Source organism: Brienomyrus brachyistius, chromosome 19 (assembly GCF_023856365.1).
Source record: "Brienomyrus brachyistius isolate T26 chromosome 19, BBRACH_0.4, whole genome shotgun sequence".
Taxonomy (NCBI): domain Eukaryota; kingdom Metazoa; phylum Chordata; class Actinopteri; order Osteoglossiformes; family Mormyridae; genus Brienomyrus; species Brienomyrus brachyistius.
The window spans coordinates 15143052-15168272 of record NC_064551.1 but is presented as its reverse complement, the minus strand read 5'-3'; the positions used below and the strand labels follow the sequence as shown (position 1 = coordinate 15168272).

At 42.7% G+C, this 25221-nt stretch overlaps 1 protein-coding gene across 3 annotated transcripts in view; it reads right to left on the bottom strand.

Moving 5' to 3' along the window:
* Positions 1-19336, bottom strand: part of LOC125714561 (uncharacterized) — a 46396-nt gene extending 27060 nt beyond the window's left edge. Inside the window, exons 1-3 of one of the 3 annotated variants that reach the window (XR_007383774.1) lie at positions 19260-19336; positions 18979-19144; positions 9602-9714 (exon numbers count right to left, since the gene is read on the bottom strand). Coding sequence is in view for 2 of the 3 variants with exons in the window: in XM_048985284.1 (XP_048841241.1) it covers positions 9035-9253; positions 9602-9714; positions 18979-19171 (525 nt within the window). In the remaining variant the exon portion in view is untranslated. Of the gene's footprint in view, positions 1-8272; positions 9254-9601; positions 9715-18978 lie in introns of those variants that run through there. The other 2 variants (XM_048985284.1, XM_048985283.1) reach the window with 2 other exon arrangements.
* Positions 19337-25221: the final 5885 nt, after the last annotated feature.

The window sequence follows — 25221 nt, the reverse complement described above, 5'->3', positions numbered from 1 at the left end:
GTTATTTATATCTGTTAGCCTTTCATGCCTCTAGTGTAAGCTACGCTTTTTGTATGATACCACATTCAGCATGTAATGTGGCGAATAATGAAATAATAAAGTTTGCTCTTGTTGTGTGTCTGTCTGTTTTCCCTTCCCTCTATGTATACAGTAGTAGGGAAGCGTTTGGCAGAGCCTCTGTCCACTGTCCAAACATGTGGTGCATTGTGGGAAATGACAATGTTCCTACTGTTTCAGCTCTTTAAGAAATTCAAAAAGGTTTCAAAAGCATTTACAGCAAATTTATACACAGACGTCTGAGTGTATTTATAGCTGAAGGGGAGTCTGCAGGTTGTGGGTTCAGGTCTCATGAGATAGAAATGGTTTGTGAGTAAAGTTTTTAAAATGAACACTAAATCATTTATGTAGAAATAATTAAATCTATAAACAACGCAGTTATGGGCATTCAGAATGTATGCGACTTACTATATACAATGTACAGTCTTATTTACTTTATAACTCCTGTGGTCTTCCACCTGAAAAACAATTTAAATTGTAATCTGATTATGGGGTGGATTGAAAGTTATACATCATGATGCACAGTTATTAAAAATCTCTGTCGGCTCTCCTCACCAAAGAAACTTTTTCTTCATTAGGATGTGTTAACTCGTTTAGTGATTAAGTGCTCTTGTCTGTCACAGTCTCCATAGAGGGAAGTAATAGTCATTTCAGCAGAGCACCACCACCCTCCCCGCAGTATTACACTTTCACATCAACAGGTGGAAAGGTAGTGAAAAATGCCCACATGTGAAATACAGAGGCTTTCTGACTGAGGATTTCACGAGGTCTCAAATAGCAAGGCTCTGACACGTGCTGAAACATGCTGGTTCGTATAAAAATGTCTCTTTTAGTGTCTCTCTCCCCCTCTGGAGGTCAACTAGCTCTCAGAGCAGCAGAAGTACCACCACTGATTTGAGGTGATTCATCCAATCCTGTATCAGAGCAATGCCTTTGCTGTAGAGTCATCACAGTGCACCTTGCTTAGACATTTTAACTAGATATATACATACTGTTTATGTATGTGCTGTGCGAGCAGGGAGGTTAAACATGCCTATAACATTTTATATTCATGTCCACCATATAGTCATTAAAATGACAATCTGTAGTTATTGCCCTTACGGCGACACCACCAATAAGGATGCCATTCCTACTTTTTTCCAATAACTCCATTCCATTTGATTGTTTGATATTTTTATGATTTATTACATGTTTTCGTCATTTAACCATCTCTGCTATACCAAAACGTAATTACAAGGTAAACACTCAGCTCTCCAGAGGTAAACATGGAAGTTAGAACTGAAGACCAGGCAAAACTTTTATGACTGTTATTTATGAATTTATGCTATTTATGCCGCTTAATAAGCAGTTCGTTTTTGTCATCTTTATATTTGAGAAGCATGCGGCAACAGCTCAGGGACACGTAATCTTGAATTCTGTTTCTTTAATAAATCTATTTATACATTTATTTAATTGAGTGCATCGTTTAATTCATTGTGTTTGAAAAGACACAATATTATTGCCTGTTTTGACTTGATTTGTTTTATATTTAATACATTGACATTAGATTTATTTGCAAAAAAAAACCGAAAGACAAAGCAACAGGCTGAAGAAAAAAGATTAGACTGTTGATGAAAAAAAGAAATAAAAAAATAGAATTAATAGGCTTTGAAATTGATTTTATATATTGTTTTCATGCAATATCTTCAGGCTAACACTTAAAAATTTGCATAGGTACCAATTCCAGATTATTTGGGAAATGTGGCATTTTCTGATTATTTTCACGAGCATTTATGTAATTGCTTTTTTGTTTTATTAATCATCGTTCATTTTGACAGGGTAATTACCAGCTATCACACACGCAGTGTGTGAATTAATACATTCCAACAATGACTTGTAAAAAATAAAGTTAGCATTACACATGTAAAAAGCATCATGTAGTAGTAATAATAATAATAATAATAATAATAATAATAATAATAATAATACATCTGTTATGTTGGCTATGTTGTCAAAGACATTTCCACCAAGTGCAGAGTGTTTAAGATCCACAGCCTTTCCTTTCCACCAAGATCCAGGGCATGAATCACTTGTTTATTTAGTCTTCCGCCATTATTGTGAGACTCAATAACAATTCTGGGCATCCGGAGTGTACAATTTTCATGGTAATAATATCACAAAGGCAATATATGTGTTGGAAATAATGTACTTTGATACATGAACGAATCAGGAGAGGGATTAAGATGGAGTAGTTTCATATCAGCTTTACTCAATCATTGGACTGTAGTGTCTCCAAAGGGAAGAACAAGGAGACTTAATTCCTGCCAAAACGCACAGAGTCAGTGCTTAGTCATAGCTAAACGCTTTAACTTCCCATAAAGATTGAGAAAACCGGATTTATGGATTTATTTCATTTATTTTTTTATTTATTCAGTCGCTCAGACATTTTCCTGCAAAGCTCACTTTTTGTAGGTTCATTATTTAATCCGGAGGTTGCAGTAAATGCCCCCATCTCCTCTCTTAAAATCTGCCTGCTCTTTATGGGCTTCCATCATTTCATACAGCATCTGTTATGTAACCAGTTTACATCCTGATCACCTGTAACCCATTAATACCCAAATTACTTATAAGCCCATTATATCCCCATTACTTGCACCCCCTTTAAATCCACATTACTTGTATCCCTTTTGTATCCAAATTATTTGCATCCCCTGTAACCTCACACTACCTTTAACCCTTTTATACTCATGTTACCTGTATCCCTTTTATACTCATATTAAATCCACATTACTTGTATCCCTTTTATATCCAAATTATTTGCATCCCCTGTAACCTCACACTACTTTTAACCCTTTTATACTCATGTTACCTGTATCCCTTTTATACTCATATTAAATCCACATTACTTGTATCCCTTTTATATCCAAATTATTTGCATCCCCTGTAACCTCACACTACTTTTAACCCTTTTATACTCATGTTACCTGTATCCCTTATATACCCATGTTAAACCCACATTACTTGTAGCCACTTTATTCCCCCCATTCACTCATAGGCGATGCCTGTAGTAAAGTGTGTTGCTGTGAGACTGTAGCCCAGATGGGGTTCACTCCCAGGGCTACCCAGAGACCACCCATCATCCACACCAGTAAGCCACATGTAGCCCCCATCTCTTGGTGGTCTGTGTTCTGGAGATAACACGTCCCCCACCCCCCACCCCACTCTCCAGCAGGTCGTTGCGGGTAACAGCGTTCACACCGCACAGGCATGTGTATTAGTGTGTGCACAGGTACACAGTCATGCCAGAGCCGGCTGAAGTGTGGCAGAGCGCCAACGTCTGGCTCGGTGGCAGAGAGACACGCATTGGCCGCCAGAGGAAACAACAAGGCCCATTGGGCATGTGAGAAACCATATAAAAGAGACTTAAAGCTCATCAGTCAGACTTCCCCTCACTATTCATAAATTGCACCAAAAACTAGAACCTGTGAGCTTTTTGAAAATGTAAATATGGAGCTGTTTGTGTTCTGTCTGGCTTTATCTGTCAGTGTCTCACCACTTAAGGTTAACACCCACAACAAGAACAACAACAATAGCAGTACTGGCAATAGTGAGAATTCACTTCTCTGTGGCAAAAACACAGGAGTATGTGCCGCACCAAGCCACTATTAAAGAGAAGCAGGAAGAGGATGAGGAAGAGGCGGAAAAGGGTGACGAAGAAGAAGTGGGAATGGGAATGGAGGAATTGGAAGAGGAAATGGAGGAAGAAGGTGGAAGAGGAAAAGAAGGAAAAATAGAAGAAAAAGGAAGAAAAAGAGAAGGAGGAGAAGAAGAATAAGAATAACAGTGGGGAGCTTCAAAGATCTTCTGCCCTTTCAGCACTCGGAGAAGAGCTCGATGAAGTGACGGCTAGGCTGTGGTATCGTGTTTGAAATGACAGAACAAAACACACATAAAGCTGGATTTCCGAGCATAAATACCTACAGCCGATAAAGCCAAGCATTTAAGCTGTGGGGTATTCATCACTTTATAATTTCCAATTTAGCAGAGACGGGCCGTGATTGTTTCTCATATTACTGTGATTTATATCACCTGCAACAACTTTCTAGTGACTGGGCCTGGATTTATATGGGACCTCTTAATCTATCCAATAAAACTGCCCCTTGCCTTAGCTTTAGCACTGTCAAAAGTTAAAAGTTTGTTCACTGACAGTATAATGTCTGAACAGTTAAGGTGATTATAATTCTAAAAGATAACCGCAAAAAAAAATTCTGCTTTAAAAAACAAAAAAGATGAGCAGAGGGAAGGTCCTTGGTTTAATAGGAGCATGATAATTTTTAAGATCAGGAGATGGGGGTTTAAGTATTAATGTACCGGAATTAATCATGGAATGAGGAAGATCTGGGCTATGAATAAAGAGCCCGTGTGTATCAAATGACTGAGGTATACATTTAGAGATCAGTAGTCTGAAATCAGTACGGAACAGATTTAACAAGACATCTGAAAATAAGGGAGACAGAAAAAAGGCTCACGGGTCACATGATTTGCGATGTCGTCGAGTTATCTAATCGCATAATAGACCCGATTAATAAAAAAAGCTTAACGTGCATCAATAGGAAGATCTTGACAAGCGTCCAAATGAGGTAACTGGTTTAGAAAAACACAAATAAATGTAGTCAAATATCAGTTCCTTTGGGATCTGGCTTTTGAATTGTGCTTCCTTTTTATTACTTTTCTAGGGCTCAAATACTAGTTTTACCCGTTAAACCTTCTAGTGACGTACTGAACTTTAATTTCAGCATGTAAGTAAATATTGTGGTTTGCAGGTCTAACAGAACCAGCTGGAAATAGCCTCTTAGAAAGCCAGGCGACTGACTAAAACCCTGGACCTGAAATGCTGGTCAGTACCAGGCACCCATGACCCGACAGTACTCATAGGATATGTCATTGTTACAGTGTCTCTTCAGTTTGCCAGGTTCTGATGCCAAAATAATTACTAAAGGGTGACCCCACTCAATCATTGTCCCTGTGTGTTTGACAGTCCCTGTGGATCAGAAACGCAAGTGGAGGAATATCTATCGTTACAAACCCACCCCACACACTCTTAAAAAGTACAGTTTTTCACAAGGACTAATTTGAAGTGATTTATTTTCAAACTGTCATTTATACTGAGGCTGAAATACACCCGTATCTTTTACGACTTGTGAATTACGTCAAGGGGGACCAAGAGAAATACAATGTAACCTATAAGTCAAGATGGCCACCACTCTGTGATTTAACTCTCGACTGCAAACAGCGTGGGGTTAGGGTTACGGCTGATTTAGTCTGTTGACTTAGTCTGTTGTTCCCCAATCCCGCTACGGAATCTAGCTTTTCTGTAGATGGCAAACAAGTATGCTTGCACACATGTAATATGACTGGATTTACGCTGTAAGTTGCCACAAAAGAACTTAACACACACTAAATACGCTCACAAAGTCAAATGCAGAACTGCTCAGAACTTCACGCACTCTGCTCAATCACTAAATTAATCAAATGCTGCTGAGATTACCAGAAGAGTAAATTGCGAGTAAACATACTAAAGTATATAAAGAATAAATGAATTCAGTTAATTCGATAACAACATCCTTTCCCAGTCCATCGTACAGAATTCATATGTACATTCACACGTTCAATTAAGACTCCTTAGCGCATCTAGACTATACATTCTCAGCCGTTGGGAGGAAACCCACAGGATTTAACATCCTTCGCGTCAGCATCATAACCACCCCACAAACAGGGGAAGGCCGCGGTTCTGTTTCTTGGAGCACTGAGGCACTGTCGCTCACATAAGCGCATCAACCATTATCACCTCAGTATAACCTGGAGTAAAATACAGCCATTTGAAGGTACCGACCCCAGACCAAAACCCCCCTAGTTAATTGTTTTATAGGCTTTTTTGTGCTGTGACACAATGGATCGGTACACAATTAATCAATAAGCAATCTATCGACAGGATGTGGTTAAATACCATGAGTCCCTTTGAAATTGTTCTCTGTGATTCCACCATTCCAGTTGTCCTCCTGGCGGTTCCTTCATGCATTCCTGACAACATCAGGAGCTCTATATGTACTTGCAAGTGTAAGACAGCCGTATTTTAAAATGCAACTTAGGATGATGAAAGCTATTGTTTAAAGAGGCACAGATAGTCGCAGATTATGCAATCATGCTATGAACAGCCTTTCGCATTTGCATTTTCTTATGTCGGCTGACAGTAATTTAAATAAGCAAATTCATTAATAAGATAGAATATTACTTCATCATACCTGGTAGTACCGTAGTAGTGTAATAAACTGGATATATAGAAGCAACATACTGATTAAATTACATCAAAAGGAAAAAGGTTAGATTAAATTTTATTAATTTTTTAAAGGAAAATAGAGGAAACAAGAAGCTGTTGCCCTGGCTGACTTTGAGAACTGCCTCCTTTGTTTTTTCCCAAGCATATTTCCTTATCCTTTCTCCTTCCATGTGGCTTGAGGGTTAAGGGCTCATAATCATTTCAAAAGGCCCTTTAAATATATAACAGGAAGCCCGCATCTCGACAAACAAAGTGTCAGTCGGAGGAGACGAGCGGTGAGGCTTCCTCCCACGCACTCGCACGACATTCTCCCGAAGCCTTTGTTGCGCGACTTCTGCTGGTTTACTAACGTCGAAAGTCCTTAATACATCCCCCTTTGCTCCTGTCTCTCAATCTGACTTCACACACTTGGAGGAGTTTGTCCTCTGCTTTGCCCTTTAATACGCCACTTGTTTATTTAGCTTTTTGTTATGGGGGGGGGGGTCCTAATGCCCAGTTTGGGTGGCTACACAGGGGTCCTGACCCGGATGGCTAGGGCTCAGACAACTTTAAATCAGTACAATACTGGTATAGTCAAAAATAACATTATTATATCCATTTATTATTAATTCATGTATTATCATTACATACAAATCCTTTATACATCAATACCCCTATTTATATAAATTGTCTTAGCATTATATAATGAAAGAATCTCAAACCCAAGATTTACTCCTGAATATTACATTTCATATTATTTTGTTGGCATTAATGTTATTATTCAATTTGTCTTCTTTAATATTTCTTAATAATGGATTATTGAAATGATGCTGAAATTAACTTGTGGATTTACTCCACATTAATGAATAATAAGTGACACATACTCATATTTGTAACCTTCTTCTGAGTTACTGTACACTACCTGTATGTTAATGTATGTTTTCTGTATCAATTGGCTGCATTTTGTCAGTTGGTCAGACATCCATGAAAGTCAGAAGCTGTGACATTATATCCTGAAAATGAGCAACCGTTTTGTGAAATGGAAAATCATTGAAAAAAAAATGGAAAGACTGGCAAATCTGAACAAAAACCGCGGGAGACGTTTAAGATAAGCTGGAACCGGCTACATGGAGACGATGCAATTTTAAGATGATGCATGTCTGAGGGCACCCAGAGGCTCACAGAATGGCAGATAGGTGGAGAAGGTGTGGTATTCAGTCACTTCAGTATGAGCTTGACAGTCAAGCATTCAGTAACACTGGGGCCACGTTTTAGACTTTTTCTTTTGTTACTGTCGTCAACACTTCGTCCAAATAGGAAACCCAAGCACTCATTGGGATAGATGTATTTTTTATTAAATGATCTATCGATTTGTCTGTCTGCCCGTCTGTCTAAACTATCTACTCTATTAATTTCTATGAGATAAACCCTAATCCCAACAATCACCCCCTACCCAGCCCTAACCTTAACCTTAAGTAACCAAATAAAGCATTTTGATAGTTTTAGTTTTTTGATTGCAATTACATGTTTTTATAGAATTGGGTTTCCCCTTCTGGGGAACTAAACATTGCCCCCAGTATGTAAAAAAAAAACAGGTTTATCGCATTCTGGGGACATTTGGTCTCCACAATGTAATATACATATAACATATACACACTTTTCACACATTTCTGGCAATTTAGTGATGTCACTCCGCCTAACTGCATGCCTTAGAATGCTGGGAGGAAATTGGAGCACCACATTTAATGAAATGAGATCACAAACTTGGTGCAGAATCACTGATTCAGTGGTCAGATGGAGATGTACTGGGTTTGTGGTCAGATGACATGAGCCACTTAGGTTGGAATGTATGAGCTTCAACTAGAATTTTTTGTGGGTATCTTCAATGATATTATTAAAATAATGCAATTAAGGATCCATTTTACGAACAGTTTTAAGATGGTGTGTACAATGTGTGAAATGCAAATGCAGGGTGACTTGAAGCAGAGCCTTTTGTATCTAAACAAACTTCCAAGTTGCTCCTCTAAAAAGTTGTGACTCAAGGTTTCCCAGCTCCATGTGGGAGGAGGGCCAAGATAGAGGCGGAACGGCTGACACTGGGGAACCAGGAAGGCACTGGGAGCTCGGTGCCAGAACGTTCTGATGTCATCACTTTGTGTCACAGTGTTGGCATGGAACTCTCAAAGCCCTCTCCCCTCACTGAGAATGTCTGCAAAGACATCCTGCGGTCGCTGCAGACCCAGGCGGGTGTAAATTGCCGTGACGACCATTGCAAGGCATCATAATCGTTCCCATTGTTTAGCCTTTGCTGTATGACCTGCCTGGAATCTGTTTAGTTAATGCTTTCTAGACATATGCTTACTTTCATTTGGCTGTCTGGTGATAGATCTAATGGAGATAGCACATAGGGGGTGCAGAGACACACATGTTAGTTGTGACAGTTGTTTACAGGGATATGAGGACAGGAGTCAGCAGACAGAAAACAGCATGAATGTACTTATATGTGTGCTAACGGTCTCCGCAGTGGCATGTGCATGTACAACTATGGACATACATCTCTTGGCATGTAGTGTGTGCTTGCGCATATATTTTCATTATGCAGGAGTGTTTTCATGTCTGTGTTTGCCCTTGCGTAAGTGTATGTGCGTGTGGTAGGGAGAAGCATGCACTGACTCACTGCCTCTATGAGTGACTGTCATGGTCTGCTTCAAAAAGATCTCGGTGAGAGGTTTTAATTATGCGGCAGCTGAACTCGGCACCAGATTCTGAGATCTGCAGTGAAACCCATAAATCTCTAGCAGTGACAGCATTGCACCCAGCAAAGTTCAAGTTCTCAGACCTCCCAGAGTTGACAGCGGAGCTGGGGCAGAGCTCGCTTGGGGTGAGCTGACTTTCAGGGAACTACAAGGTACAAGCAGTCATGTGACCCAAATGTACAAAACATGGAGATGCATATTTAATATACACCTTGAAGAATGTTTTAATACAATTACTATTCTAAAACAAAAGCCCACAGATGGAAACAAATCCAACACATATCTCTTCCCAAAAAGTATGGTGTGCGTTTAGAATAAGGTCAGGTCAGGTTTAGAATAAGCTTTCTAATAATATATTGAGACCAAAATCATTAGATTAACTCGGCTCAGTGCAAAATTAAGTTCTGCTTATGCTTTGGAGGTAAAAAGAGCAAATACGGGAAATAGGCTGTAACTTTTATGTGCTCCTGTAAACGAAACACAAGATACTTACTGTACATAGTGTCCACACGGTAGTTGTTGGGAACTCCGTCTCCATCAGGTACTGAGAACCACAGACTGACACTGCACTCAACCGCAAGTCAATCACTGCAGCTGCAAGTTGAACTGCAAATAAATAAACCAGGCATGTTTTAAACAACTACCATAGAGGCCATTCCTTAGGAAAGGGGAAGTAGGAGTGAAGAGAAAGTGAGACTACAGAGCAGCTCTTCTGTTAATATTGTTACCTTGGCAAAATGTACTACTGTAATTATGTATAATTTACTTTGCATTTTGCTTAATATTAGCTAAACCATAGGTGTGAGGGTTTAATTATTTATTCATGTGTACTCTGTAAGGTATTGTGTGGTGGCACACCTCTGGGACCCGGGTTCAAGTCTTTGCCTGGGTTACGTGTGCGTGGAGTTCGCATGTTCTCCCCATGTTCTCCTGGGGTTTCCTCCAGTTTCCCCCTGCAGTCCAAAGACATGCTGATTGGAGTTACTAAATTGCCCATAGGAGTGCATGTGTGAGTGAATGGTGTGTGAGTGTGCCCTGCGATGGGCTGGCCCCCCCATCCTGGGCTGTTTCCTGCCTCGTGCCCATAGCTTCCGGGATAGGCTCCGGACCCCCCGCGACCCAGAAGGATAATTGGCTTGGAAAGTGGATAGATGGACTTTCTATCATTTTTAAAATTTGCAGTCAGGAGTCCCTGACTAACAAAGCATTTAGCAGTGTTAGATCTGACCTGGGCCCCATTAACACACTTCTGAACCTTTGCACAATTTGTGTTTCGAAATTAAACACCTTCACCTCAGTGGTACACGCATTTCTTCCTGAAAATGCGAAATAAAAGCAGTGAAATGATGGATCCATCTTACCTTCTCCAGTGGGATCTCTGACCAGAGAGCAGTTTAACCTCATCACCCAATTAGTCAATGCAACCGTATAAAATTCATAGGTGCAAAGAAAAGAATGGTATATTTAACCACACAAATGTTAAAAATAAGATCATTTTCTGCCCATTTAAGCATTTTATTTTATTAGTGTTTAATTTAACATTAGTACAATTACTACTAGATAATAATAATAATAATAATAATGATGATGATGTCAATATGCATAGTAAAGGACGTGAATTTGTAATGCATTAAGAATTACTCGTCATAAAACCTGAAATGATTAGTAATTTGTCTCAAAACGACAGTTGGGAATTCGTTGAGAAGGTGTTGAGACTATTAAAAAGCAATTTATAGATCCCTCGAGTAATTCAATTGACACGTCCACGGTCTGTCCTTGCAATAAAAAAGCATTTATTACGGGCTTGATCTAGTGGAAACGTGTTAACTGTATTACTGAAGGCATCCAGGACGCGTTTCGCTGTTAAATGTTTCTTGGCCAATTTCCTGTCGATAATGCAAAGTCCCTTCCTATTATTCACTGTAGGCGCGGGTCTCACTTTTAAGCCCCGATCTCACGAGGGACTGGAGTGTTTAACAGTTCAGCCGCCAAGCACCGATAGAGCAGGAGGAACAAGGAAATGGAAATAAATATGGAAATTACATCCATCTCAGGCCTCTTAATGATAATTCTTCGACACGACCGATCCATAAAAGCGTCTGTATATAATGGTGTTTAGCCGCGGACACTAAAGCACAGACTATAGGCGGCAGATTCGCAGCTCCTCAAGATGACTCCCCTCACAAATTTGTTGTATTTGGTCCTCGCGGCAACCCCCCCCCGCAAACACGCGCGGCAAAGAGCACGCGCACGCACGTGCTCGGTCGCAGCCGGGAGCCGACACCAGCTGACACGCGCTAGTCCGGACGGCCTTATTTCCACGCTCTTCTTTCGCTTCTGCCGCATTTCTTTACCTTCCCCGCGACAAAAGACAGGAAAGGCCTCGCTCACCTCCTGCAAGGCGCGCATTTGCACCCCGGCTCCCGCTTGCTCGCCGCAATCTTGTAACGCGGTTAGAGCTCGAATGAATGCAAATGTCATAAAAATAATATATTTGGAAGGTGTGTCGCTGAGGTTTAATGAACAGCCATGGAGCAGCAAACCTTGAAATAAAGCAATCTTAAGATGTATTAAATCTTCCACCTCCTAGATTATGAATTTCCTGGAGGGAAAAAAATGGCATTGCCTGATATTAAACATAGTAAATGTGTGTGTCAAAAGCCTTCAGACCTCTGTTCATTTTCTCCCACCGTGCATCAATCTCCCAGAGACCCACCGCTGTGGGTGGAGACCATCGGTTACTGGCGGCCCAGTCAGACTCCTCTCTGCTTTCTGGTCCAGATTCTTTTTAGCCGTTCACAACTTTCTGTGACCTTTTGATTTCTGTTTTCTCCTTGTCATATTTATTTAATTTCAACCATGTATAACAGGCAATGTGTTTCATAACACTTACGGTCTTGAATGGCAACAGACTTTTCAGGGGAAGGGGGGGGGGGCGGACTTCATCAGCAGGGCTGACTCCAAAATCAGGCCCCTGCGGGTGGACAAACCCTGGGTCGAAGGGCTGTTTTGATTTGTGGCTGATCCTCGTTGCAGATGGGGGGAAGGGTTCATATGGCTCTAATCGCACTGACGGCTGAGCCACTCCCCCCCCCCCCCCCCCCCATCCCGTCGTCACAGCTATAGCTTTGCGGAGACAACTCGGCTCCCTGCTGTTTGCAGTGACCGCTGCTAATGCTTAGCATACTTCCAGCGTCACACCGGCGCAAGGACGTCTTCCACGCACTTGTCACTGTGCTGTGCGTGTCACAGTTTTGTGTTTTGCTTTTTTTTAACATGGTGGGAAGCCAAGAATGGGAGGCGTTTAGGTCACGGAGTACAGCAACGCTCCGTGTGCATGTCTGATACAGGCAGCTAAAGCATGTCATCGGTCGGTTTTGAAATCATGCCATTAAAGCACTTTGTGACAACGTTAAATAAGGTACGACGTGTGCCAGGCGGTCTTAGCTGTGCAGCTTTCAGTTTGTGTGGGTGTGTGTTACTTATTTAAGAGACTTACCGGGTTAAGAATGTAGTCCAGTATGTCACATAAGTTGTTTCCCATTGTTCTTAACCTTTTGAGTGTTCTTTTTTATTTTTAGGCTTACAAAATTCTGCCTGTAGCTATAGATTATAGGTTAGTGGTGCCCAACCGGTTGACCGCAAAGACATTTTTCGTAAACTGCAATACAAGTTCCACTCTTTCCCAGTGGGGCATCACTAGACCATAGGTTCAGTTCATCTGTATTAGTCTGTATTATGACCAGGAAAACATGCAGCTGGTGGGAATTAGCAAATCATAACAGTGGGTAAGGCAGACATATTGTCACCCCAGTTTAGTAAACATGGATCAGATGCAGAATCATGTGAATGTGAAGGGCAGCATGTCCTGCCTTTATGCCTTCAAACTGTCCCCTCTTTGATTTTTTTTGTTGTTTTGAAGAGATACCTGAGGGTTCAGCCAGTGGGACCTTTTGGATTTCTGGGCAATGGGCCTGTATGGCATGTGAAAGTTTGTAAATCAGGCCTGTAAATCTTGTGTTCATCACTGTGGCCCTGGATTCTGTACTTGGCAGATCTCTGGAAATAAATACACAAATTCCAGAGAAAGAGAGTGCTAATGACGGCATATAACAGGGGAGCATGGGAACAAAGGCTTGGGGGTACATGCACATGTCTACACTTAGGAGCACTGCAGTCATCTGAGAGCAGAATAAATTAACTGGGACAGTCTGTCTCACTCAAACTTGTACATCCCCACAAAAATTGAAATAAATCCAGTATGGCTCTATAAGTTTTGCCTGCTTGTCAAAGAGAGAAACTTTGAAAGGGAAAAATCAAACAAATATTAGCCATATTCAAATTAAAAGGCATACTTCATCAGACTATTCAGTTTGGTTAATCCGTTTAACTGTGGTAAACGTGACCAGAAGTTGCTCTGGTCAAGAAAAATAAGAATGAAGACAAAATAGTACTAGTTAACGATAATAATGAATTTTCTTGACCAGCGATTCACCACAGAAAAACAGGCAAATGAAGACTTCCCTAAAAACACAAAACGGACGATGTATTCAGAATCTGTGGATTCTTTTTTTCTCAAATCTATTTACATTCTTATTCGTTACCTAACCTTCATACTCTGATTATACTAATACAATTAATGCAGAAAAAACATTTACATTTAATGCTTAAGCAAAACAGGAATAAGCAATATTCAGGGGATATATGTTCCATATTTCCTGATGCCTACAGGAAGTACAGCATCAGTCAGAAGACTAAAGAAGGGCTCACTGGCAGAGCATATAAATCCACAGCTGAAGTCCAGGATAAACCCCTCTAGTGAATTAGTGCACTCTGTGATCAGCAGCATAAACGGCAGAGAGATGCCCCTGTCTGATCTGAACGTCATTAATGAACTCATCCCAAGACTGAATGTGACTCTGTGCTCCAGTGTCACCTGAATGCTACTTGTCTTTTTTCTCATACTCACGGCACTGCAGGAAGCCCTGTTTGCGAGCATTATTTCAGCAAGGAACCTTAGGAGGCCAGCTACCGTCGAACAAAAACCGCGACGAACTGGAGGAGAGAGCCGAGCCGAGGATTAAAACAATAACCAACGAGGAAGAACCTGAAACTACTCCTGCCTGCAGTGCGTATGTCCAACAATCCAAATATAACGCAGAATGTGATAAATATGGATCAAATTATATGTAAAACATGTTCAGTTACTACATTTGTGTTACAATCTGTAGTTTTACTCTCACCCAACCATCATCCGGTTTTTATTATTAACCGGATCTGACTTTGATTTTATATTAAAGAGGACAAGGGGATATATAAAAGATGATGGTGTTTAGTGTTTTGTTGGTGTTATAGTCTGAGTGTGAAAGACAGCGAGGCAGAGGGAGCCTGGTGCCGGAGGTGCCACGCTGGCGTCTCTCCACAGGTCCGTCGTGGGGCTCCGTGCATCCTGGAGTCAGGAAGAGCAGCTAACGGCTAACAAAGCTGTCGCCGTCTTTACCCCCCTCCCCCCCCCATCCCCCTTACCCACCATCTGCCTAGCGCCTGCACAGTGATGTTTTAGGCAGCCTCTGTTGTCACTCTCTTATGCCAGTCACTTTGTTCAGCTGCACAGACAGGCATGCCGCTGTGGTGAGCATACGTGTGCATTTATTACCTCCCACGCCCACCTCCACACACACACACACACACACACACACACACACGCATTTACCCCCACTATGTTTTCTCCCCCATCACCACCCCTGCCTGTATTGCTTACCCCCCATATCCTGCCCCGGCAGCCTGAGCAGGTGACTGGTACTCATCCAGCACTATTGCCTAGCATATGGTCATGGGGAAACTTTGTTCCCGTGGGACATGGAGCTTGTCTCCTGACCTGGAGTGAAAGAATCTTTTTGTAGGAACACTCCCAACACCCTCCCCCCACCCTCTCTACCAGTGCTTCACCGCAAGATGAAATCTGTTTCAGTAGGTGCGGATTGGCCATCGGGAAATTTCCCGGTTGTCAGGTCATGTTAGGGCCGCTGAGTCTTCCTCAAGGCCGGTGATCGCTCTCATGAAATGTACTAAGCGGGCCCCACCCTCTGGCTGGTGGAAATCATACCAAGCTCCCTACCCTACCCCCCATGGGTGACAAAATATCAAACTGGGGCAGCTTGACAGCAAATTCCCAGGCTGTTTTCTTGTTGTGTTTCAGCACGGTGCACATGCTTGGACATCGATTTTCCCAGTCAGCATGCAGGACCTTCAGCACTCGCCACACTGTTCTCACACACTGTGGAGATCTGCGGGGTGAAAGCTTCTCGCACACTTCTTTGACCTCGTCATCCTGAACCCGCACCCCCACCACCGTCCCTACGCTAACCAGGAGAGTGACAATGCAGCCCTCCCCATCCTGGGGTGAATCTAGTGTCAGTTCCCCTAATGAGGAACATGCACCCGCAGGATTTTGGGTGTGTCATGGGAGCTGACTCTGTCAGATTCTGCCGAGGTGGCGTTTCCGCCGGCGACCCGGGATTCAGGACTCCGCTCGAATGGCAGGGCGGATAAAAATTTCATGCGGCAGTTGTTCAGTCGTGCCTGTTCTCATTTGGATTGCGATTTCATATATTTCACATGGAAAGGAAAGTGGTTTGGCTTGCTGAAATATTTGAATTGTTCTCGTAACAGGGTGTGTGTGTGTGTGTGGGGGGGGGGGGGGGATTTTTCACTTATTCTGCAGCTGTCATATCATTGTGGGTGTAACATTTCAAAATGTTTCTTCTTCAAGAGATTTCTAAATCGCTTGTCACTTGCTGACTTGAGCTGTAACCTCTTGCCTCTCTGAGCATTAGAGATTATGTCTAATGGTGCATTCACAACAAAATGAATTTCTGCCCTTTGTTAAAATAATCTTCCTTAACCCGAACCTCCAATTCAGGGTGTAGTCAGTGCAGAGATGCACATAGCAAAGTAGACGATGTATAAGTGCGGATCTTGATAAACTATTTTATTAATCAAGTAAATTATGAATTCAATTTCTGACTCAAGCCTTTTATCCTCTAGCGAATGTCACTAAGGGTGTCTATTCATGCAGATTGTGCCTTATTATGAAACCAGAATTCAAAGAACCACAACATCAAGTGTTCCTGGATAGACGCACGGGCAGTTTGCTGTCATATAAAGTGGAGCCCACAGCTATGGGGATGTACCAAATAAAGCAAAATCTAGGGGGTGGTGTCGTTGTTATATGCTCACACTCAGACAGGCTCAGCCAATCTGCTGGTTCCAAACTCCACCTGAAAAAATGCCTTTTTGTCATTGTCCCATCCGGAAATGATCAACTACATTTGAAACAAACACTCACAGGTCCATGTCAGAAATCTTTCAAGCAGATAGTTTAGGACTCAACCAGAAAATTCCCTAGAATACAACCATCTGAAAAGCTCAAAAAAAATCCCGTGAATAACCTTAATAAATTTGAGTGGTGACTCTAATACACATTTGCTTCCAAGTCTTTTATGAACACCACAATGACACCAAATTTCAATAAAACCCCACACTAAATAAACACACCTGACTGAGCCTCTGATTACAATTAGAGACAAATTTCCAATTTTGTAAAAATTTACGTTGAGTATTCTACAGAAAGAACTCTTGCCATCTTACATATTAATTGTTAATTACCTTTTGTTGTATTTCATTTTAATTGGTAGAAATGCACACCATCTCCTGTCATCTTGTCTTGTACGAATCCTGATATAACACAATGAAATGTATGTACTTTTGTGGCATTTGTAAGTTGTTTAAGTAACTGAAGTTGTAAGTAAATTGGTTACTGTCATTGAGGCTTGTTTTCTGCTCTGAACGTAAAATACTCATACGTTAGTATCCCAAGAAAAGACACATGTCACTTTCAACGAATGACACGTTAAAGCCCATCTTAAAGGCATAAAACACTACAGTCCAGTCTGGATTCTCTTGGGATGCTGGTTTCACGTTGATTCAATTACAGTTGAGCTTTGCTTTACTTAGTCATGTATCACATGCATTATTAACAAAGTCATTATTAATTCCTTTTCTCATACTGCTAACCTTTGGCCACTGTGTGATGACGCCCATTTTCTAGTCCAGCAACTAAGAACAGCGGCATGTCAGTAAATTCTCGAAACATGGCCGATTTGGATACGCATCACATAGTCAGGTTCTCTGGCTAGTTATGTAGCTCTGCCACACAGGATAGACTTATATAAAGGGCCATATTCCTGCTGAGTTCTTTAATAAAAATGTAGCAATTTCCTTATTTGTGTACAGTATATATGAATAACTCTTCAATACGGGCAGATAATCTGGCTAGTAGGATTTAGACTATGAGGTTATTGCATACTGCCTGTGTGGTTATGATCTCAAAGCTAGGACTTGTTGTCAATGATGGATATTCCTCAGCCAGATAAAATTGCGAAACAAACCAAGTCTATCCCTGACATATGTAGGATGATCAAGTCAGCCTAGGTGAAATACTACTTATAAATGTTCAGTCAGATGCAGAGGTTTCCTATATATCCGCCTGAAAAGTGTATCTGTTTTTCATGACTGGGTTTTTTTTTTTTAATCTCTTTCACCCAACATTTTCATAGAATAGAAATTCAATTCAATTCTTTTGTAATAAGTTTGGAGATTTATTCCAAGAAAAAAAGCATCTTGGAATCCCAAAATATCCCCTTGGCTTTCAGCCTCAGCCCTGACCATCTTTTGATTTGGCAGGAGAACCGAACTGATTTTTATTCGCACCCATTATGCTCCAATTCACCGTGTGTACAGTCCAGAGGCAGGTGAGTTTCCCAGTGTTTTTGGGAAAGCAGAATGTTTAATAATAATAATTATAATTATTATTATTGTTCAACTATTAAATGATGACAGTGATTCCAGAAAATAAAGCATTTTGCATGGATATCTGCTTAAAATCCAGCCAGTTATGATGGTAACATGCCATTAAAGGACGTCACCTTCCTAGCAGATTATGCCTGCCTGCATGACGCTCCCTCCCCTTCACGCCTTTACAGAGTGACTCTCCGCACACGCATGGCAGCGCGAGGGCTAGCCTCACCCCTGCGGAGACAGCGGAGTGATATTAAATAACACGTCCCTTGGCCGATAACACAGTGGCGCCGCGTTCCGTTATTCGCCGTGGCGCAGTGCTCATTGTGAATGCGCAGTGAAGGGCCTGCCATTTACCAGAACCTTCCTTTGATAAGTCTATAACCTGCTGGCTATACTATACCCACACATATTCAGATTAGCCTCACCCCTTTCCAGAATGACCTATATTATATTTCCACAGGTGGTGCTCTCCGGGCTTCACAGCGGAAGCCCACCCTCCCTGCCTCTTCCTGATTCCTAGCCCCCCCCCCCCCCCCCCTCCCCACCTTCCACTGCATCTCCTCTATTTATGCAACCCCTGTCACTGTTTATGAAGCTGAAGACCGGGATAGATATGCAATATTGAAGGGTGGCCTTGTGAATTTTTGACGCCTAATTAGCCGGTTAACGGGTTGCCATCCGGGGATCTCAGGATGTGTTTGAGTAGGGGGGACTGCTTTAACTTTAACATTTAGAAGCAATCATACTCCAAAAATGTAATGTCTTTTATCCAAGTAGAATGCTAGGCTGATGAATTTCAGCATTTCATTTATCGCTTATTCCTATTAGCTGTTTAGCAGAAACCATTAACAACGCACGGCTTCATTTGGTTGCCGTTTCACTCATGTGTTTACAGTTCAGCATTTTCTGATAAGCAAGTAGTAATTTAGCTCAAAAAAAGAAAGAAAAAACACACATAAATAAATTAGATGTGGCCCCACCCAAAGATTTTGGCCTATAGCTTCTTACCCGCCTCAGGATCACGGTGATTTATCCAAGTCAGGATTGGCCCGAGGCTCCAAGCGAGTGGAGAGTCGCCCCCTTCCAACTGACGCTGTGCAGGCGGCCATTCGTCTTCTGGGCGTGCAGCTGTAACGACGCATCGCCTCTCTCGGCTTTCCCTCCTTCCTGTATGCTGTCGGGGGCAGACGGGAGTCTCCATGTGACTGGCTCCATGTCAGCACACACACACACAGACACACACACCCGCAAGCGCACAGTTTAGCGTCTGCCATCGACGACGCTCGTACCAAAGCGAATGAGCAGTTATACACTCCACCTCGGCGAAGCCATGTTGCACGGACAGGCGCACAAAGGTGCGAAAGGCGGCACGCACGCACACACACACACACACACACACACACACCACACACCTTTACCCGTCCCGCTGTCCCCTTTGTTTCCTGGTGACTCCCCAAGGCGTCGCCTTTTAATAGTCAAATAGATGCAGATGCAGAAAGAGCACAGCATCTCGGTGGGGGTGTGATCAGGACACCAAAGAACAAGGAATACTGATAAGGAGATAAGGTGCGCGTGACTCCGCAGGTCCAGGGGCCGATGGATTGAAACAGGCTTTTCTTCTGTTGTATTTCTTTAGCTTCACTTGCTCCTTTCAGCTAGTGTCAGAAACTGATAATCCACAACAAATCAAGACATCATCTGAGAATTAGCAGCATGGAAGAGCCCGGGAACGCAGCTGCCTGCAAGTTTGAATGTTAAATATTAAATTGGAAAGAGGCTTGAATGATGTTCAGTGAACTGAAATGAATGTTCAGTTGAAACTCTCAAATGTAATAAAACCATTATTATTATTATTATTGCTGTTGTTGCTTTATTTTTATATTTATTATTATTAGTTTATATAGTAGATGCCTAGCAGATGCCTTTCTCCAATATGACTAAGATAACCTCAAATTTATCAGCTTTTCCCATTTCTCTGATGACTCTCAGTGGTCTGTAGGATTAGAAGCCACATGTATTCTCTTGAGGCCTGAGCCTACAAATGTGCGGCTACAGGTGGCGACCTCTGACCTCTGGCCTGCCATGCTCAGCTAGACATGATGCTGACCCACAGGCTTGTGTGTCAGTGTTTGTAGTTCCCCGATCATGGACACGTATGTGGCAGTTTAATAAATAATGAAATATTTTTTAGAACAGTCTCAGAAACCTTCCCATTGGACTGCCCCCCCCCCCCCCCCCCCCCCCCCACCGCCACCCCCCACCCGCACTCTTCTGGTTTCTGAGGGCACCGGGGTTTGCAGTTGTGTTTGATGGATCCTGTAATATTTCTTTTGTGTAATTATTCTCTCATTATCTCGGAGAATGCTGCGATTAGGGGGGTGACACACTGCAGAGCCCCTGAAAGTGAGACATTTGTCTTAGTTGTGTCTCCCCTGACACAATAAATAAACGCAAATCCTCGCTCTCCGCAGACCACTCCGTCAGCGTGGGGATCACTGCCCGCCCCCCCCAACCTGTGTGCTCAGATGATCAATTAACTGATTATTCCAGAGAGCCCCTGACTTGATTATCACCAGAGCTATTAATCACTTTTAATCTACCAATCAGCAGATCCTCACATGTTATGCTCCACATATCAGAGGCGATAAGTCAGACACGGCCGTGTACTCAATCACGTCTTTGTTCCCTCTGTGCGGTAGGTAACGCGAGACCCTCGATGCGTCAAAATAACGTCAACTTATCAAACTCCTCCAAGGGTCTTGCTCATACATGAAAGGAAAACGCAAAGTTCTAAAAAAGTCACAAAGTAACCCAAATCCTGTAAATATTGTATTTAAGAAAGTTTACACCCTTGCCTTAAAGGAAATACTTTCTGCTGGATTTGGTGTGAAGGCATACATTAGGACATAACTGGCCACAGATCAAATATTAGAGAGTGTCTCTGTTTCAGTTAAAGAGAAACTCCAGAACGACTTTATAAATAAGATAACTAAATATACATTTCATAAGACGATATCTGATTCATTGTTTCCATGACTACTACATTTCTTGTTTTTTCCCCTTTACTAATCCTCCCATTCATGTCACTTTGATGGCCTAAAAAAACAAAAAAAAAAGATAAAAGCTGGATTTATGAAGGATGAAGTTTAAACGCTTCTTTTTGGTGACAACGATAGCTACAAACTCATTCCTCCATTATCCACTGCTGAAAGTAATATTTGAATTTTTGTTAATTTTGTTTAGCTACAAACGACTTCAGCATTGTTGTACCTATTTGTGCCTCAAATTACATAGACTTCTTGTAACGAAAAGGGTCATAGTTATTCAGTTACTTATTGTGAAGAATACACACACACACAGTGGACAGAATAATGTATGAATAAATTCTTAGTTTTTATTAATAGTTTTAATGGCTCATTTTTAATGATTTTTCTTATTTAATACCTCAGTACCACATTCCTCTCCAATGGATTCGACTCTAGACTTTAGACAAAGAATGTGCGGAATATTCCTTTCCTTTCCAAGGGCTGCCTGAACACAAGTCGGTCGCCAGACGTTGGTAAAGGTGCTGAAAATTCCACCCTAGCTGCCGCTGAAAGTAGCAAAATATATAATGTAATCATGGCACATGTGTAAATCCTGTCACTTCAACATCGGAAAGGCCCAGTTCCTTGGGATTTAACAAGTTGAAACTGGAAGTTTCGTTCCACTTACTGCACCAATTAAGAGTGTGGCTGCTTCCCAGACCAGGAATGTGACTGCGTAAACATAAATTTCATTATGTATTTCACCCTCCCTCAGCCAGCCAGGAGCGTGGAGTTAGCCTGAAGTAGAACTTGGATTGAAGGTGAAAAAATCCCTGGGAGAGAAGCGGCGATGCCTGATGCCTGGAAGAACGCAGCACATACCCACGCAGATCGCGATGAATAAAAAGATGAGGACTCAATAACAGGGTTTCATTATTCGATTGCGAGGATGGGAAAAAGAAAGGCTGGTCTGTCTGAGTGGGACTTATACACTCCACCTCAGGGAAGCCATGAACACAGACAGGACGACCAGAGGTGCGTAAGGTGGCACACGAGCCGGTAACGCCCTATGAAAAGTGTGTGTGTGTGTATTATTTTTATATTACGTTGTGGGGACCAAATGTTCCCCACAATGTAATAAAACCCTGTTATTCTGATGTCTGAATGCAATCAAAAAATGAAAAATGACAAAAGTCTCGTATTTAGCTTGATTACTTATGGCTAAGCTTAGGGCTCGGTAGGGGTTTAGGCTGTCATGTTGGGATTAGAATTTTCCCCTTAGAAATGAATGGAGAGTCCACTGAGATTCCCAAACTGATCTTTATGCCCCTCCCACACACACCCTCCATTTTACTTGAGATATTTAAATTTGTAACCGAGTGTAAGTACTTACACCTTGGCCAGGGACTCTCTCCACACCACAAAGCTTTAAGCAGAGAGCAGAGTAACAGCATTGGTAGACAAATATATGGGGGAAACTTGTAATAAAGCCTCACTCCTGTAGGATTGGGGGTTTGAATCACAGCTTGAATCTTTGGGTACTCGAGTTTCTTTTCGCAGTTGACAAACACGCAGTTTGTTGAATGTGTGCATGCTTCCTGGGGTTCCACCTGACATGATACTGGATAAGCAGCATGGAAGACAGATGGATATGTTATGGTGACGTTAAGGTGTCTCCCCTCCTCTTCAGGCACCAAACACCCTTGAAACGCACCGCATGTAATTCTGAGAGAGGAGGATCCTCCTGGTCATTAAATGTGTGATGGTGAGTCTCCTGGCTGATCACGAGACCCCGCTGTGACACGGTAAAAGGACACCGCAGGAATGAAGGGATGTGGAGGAGAGGAGCCGATTAACAGGCTCTAACGACGGACCCGACAGACGCGAGTCGCTGGCCTCGGTGAGCAGGACACGCCTCTTAGACGTGGTACGGTGGGCTGCTCAAAAAGGGCGTACCAGTCCAAGATGGAGATCTGTGCAGGTGTCCAGAAAGATCCAGTATGGAAAGGGATGGTTCAGGGTTCAGAGATCATAGGCAAATCCATACAGTTAAAAAATGTAGAAAGATATAGTTAAAATACCAGAAATGTATATTATTTCTATTTATTTCATATTCATTTATATGATAAAATATTTATATAGCACATTGTAGGGAGCCGCCCACTGGCCCAATGACGAAATCCGATTGGACAGCCGAAGGCTCTGAATGCACACAAGTCCATCCTGAAAGGTTGCTTACCCTTTTAGGTAAAACTGAATTATATCTGACTCCAATTTAATTAAAGACTTATTCAGAATGTTTTAGTCTTGACATTTCTGTTATTCAGATTACTCCTGGGCTTTCCTTGCTATTGCTGAATTCCCATTTGTCCCGGGCGGTGGAGCACACTGGATTTGCCTAGGCTGATAGGACGATCAGTGGATCTGCTATGTAGAGCTCGGTTCAGAGGTCGAGGAATCACTGTAATTAACACAATGTTAGCTCAGACGACCATTCTGCTTGTAAGTGCTTCAGAGGCTGAGCCAGTGGTTCCCGTGACTCGGCTTGTGCGTGCCTCCGAGGCTGAGCCAGTGCTTCCCGTGACTCGGCTTGTGCGTGCCTCCGAGGCTGAGCCAGTGCTTCCCGTGACTCGGCTTGTGCGTGCCTCCGAGGCTGAGCCAGTGCTTCCCGTGACTCGGCTTGTGCGTGCCTCAGAGGCTGAGCCAGTGCTTCCCGTGACTCGGCTTGTGCATGCCTCAGATCCAATGGCCAGGTGGGGTTATTACGGCAAAATCTTCCAACATGACAAGATTTCTCTAATTCTCTAAATAATAATAGTATTATGATCTATTGCTTTAAGACTGAAACGATTACATCCATTGCACTAAGACTATTGAAATGAGACCAAGCCTGTACATTGATTGGATTAACATCAGACAATGTTTTCCCATTTCGGCTTTCTGTGTGACCACTTAGGACCAGGAACAGGGGCCGGAGAGCAGGAAGGGAGGGGGGAGAGGGCAGGATGGGTTTACGATGAGTAGCCTGAAAGGGTCTCTTTCTCACACAGTGGTGGTTGAGGTGGGGTTGCTGATAGGATGGTCATTGCTCAGCTTCATCAGAGCCTATTTGATTATCTCCTCTCGGGTGAGGGGCAGTGCAGGCCCAGAGAAGACCAGGGTCACAGATTCCTATGTGGCCAGCTGCCTCGTAACATTTATAAATTATCCCTGTCATAGGTTGGCGCCCCATCCTGGGTGGCTCCATTCCTTATGCACGTAGCCTCCAGGATCAGGTCCAGACCCCTGGCAACCCGGAATGGGACAAATGGTTTCATAAAATGTATGGATGGATGGATTTATCAATTATGACTAGTGTACCAGTAATAATCCTATAAACATGTAATTTGACCAACGCTGTACATAATTAATGCTAAAACACATCAATAAATCAATCAAAAATCCAGATTCTGACTAAAAACACACAAGTTGTTTTTGTACAATTAATAACACAAAATTATAAATATGTATGCTTTCATTATTACAGGAAATCTACCATTGCATCTTATACTGTACTTAACTGATACTGTGCCTGATGTGGTTGTTGCTTAAATATACGTGTTGGATTATTCATATATTAAAATGAACAGAGGAGACACAGGCACATGTGGAGGGCCTGAGTTAGTGTGCCTGAGGCATTGTGAGATGCAGCGCTCGGAGTCTTTACATTCACGGCATATAAACAGTGGACACATGCCTGACAAACTGTCCTGCTGAGAGTAAATACTTTGCCGGGTATGACTGGCGCAGAGGCTCACGTTGAGCCGGAGCCGCCTCCCGTGTCGGGAAGCCCGCTTCATTCATCCACCGGGACCCGCCAGCTAATTGGGGTCAGCTGGCCCAGGCCACAGCACACGCTTGCCAGCGGATTAATTGTTTTTTGTTCCCGGCGCGACGCGGCCACAGACAGCGGCGGCACGCTCTGGCCATATGGCGGGTTTCACTGCCAGGGGACGGGCAGCGGGGCCAGGAGGCGGGGCCAGAGCTGGCTGGCAGCGACGGTGGTGCCGTTTGGCCTCGACGGAAGTCCCGGTGATGGCCCACACGAGGGGACATGGGAAAGGTGGGCAGGCTGGGGGGGGGGGCGGGTCACCCTGCGAGTGAAAGATAAGCCCATTTCTCAGTGGAGGGGGGAGGCATGCCTCTCCCACCCCCCAAAGAGGGGAGACCCACAATTCGTTTTCTG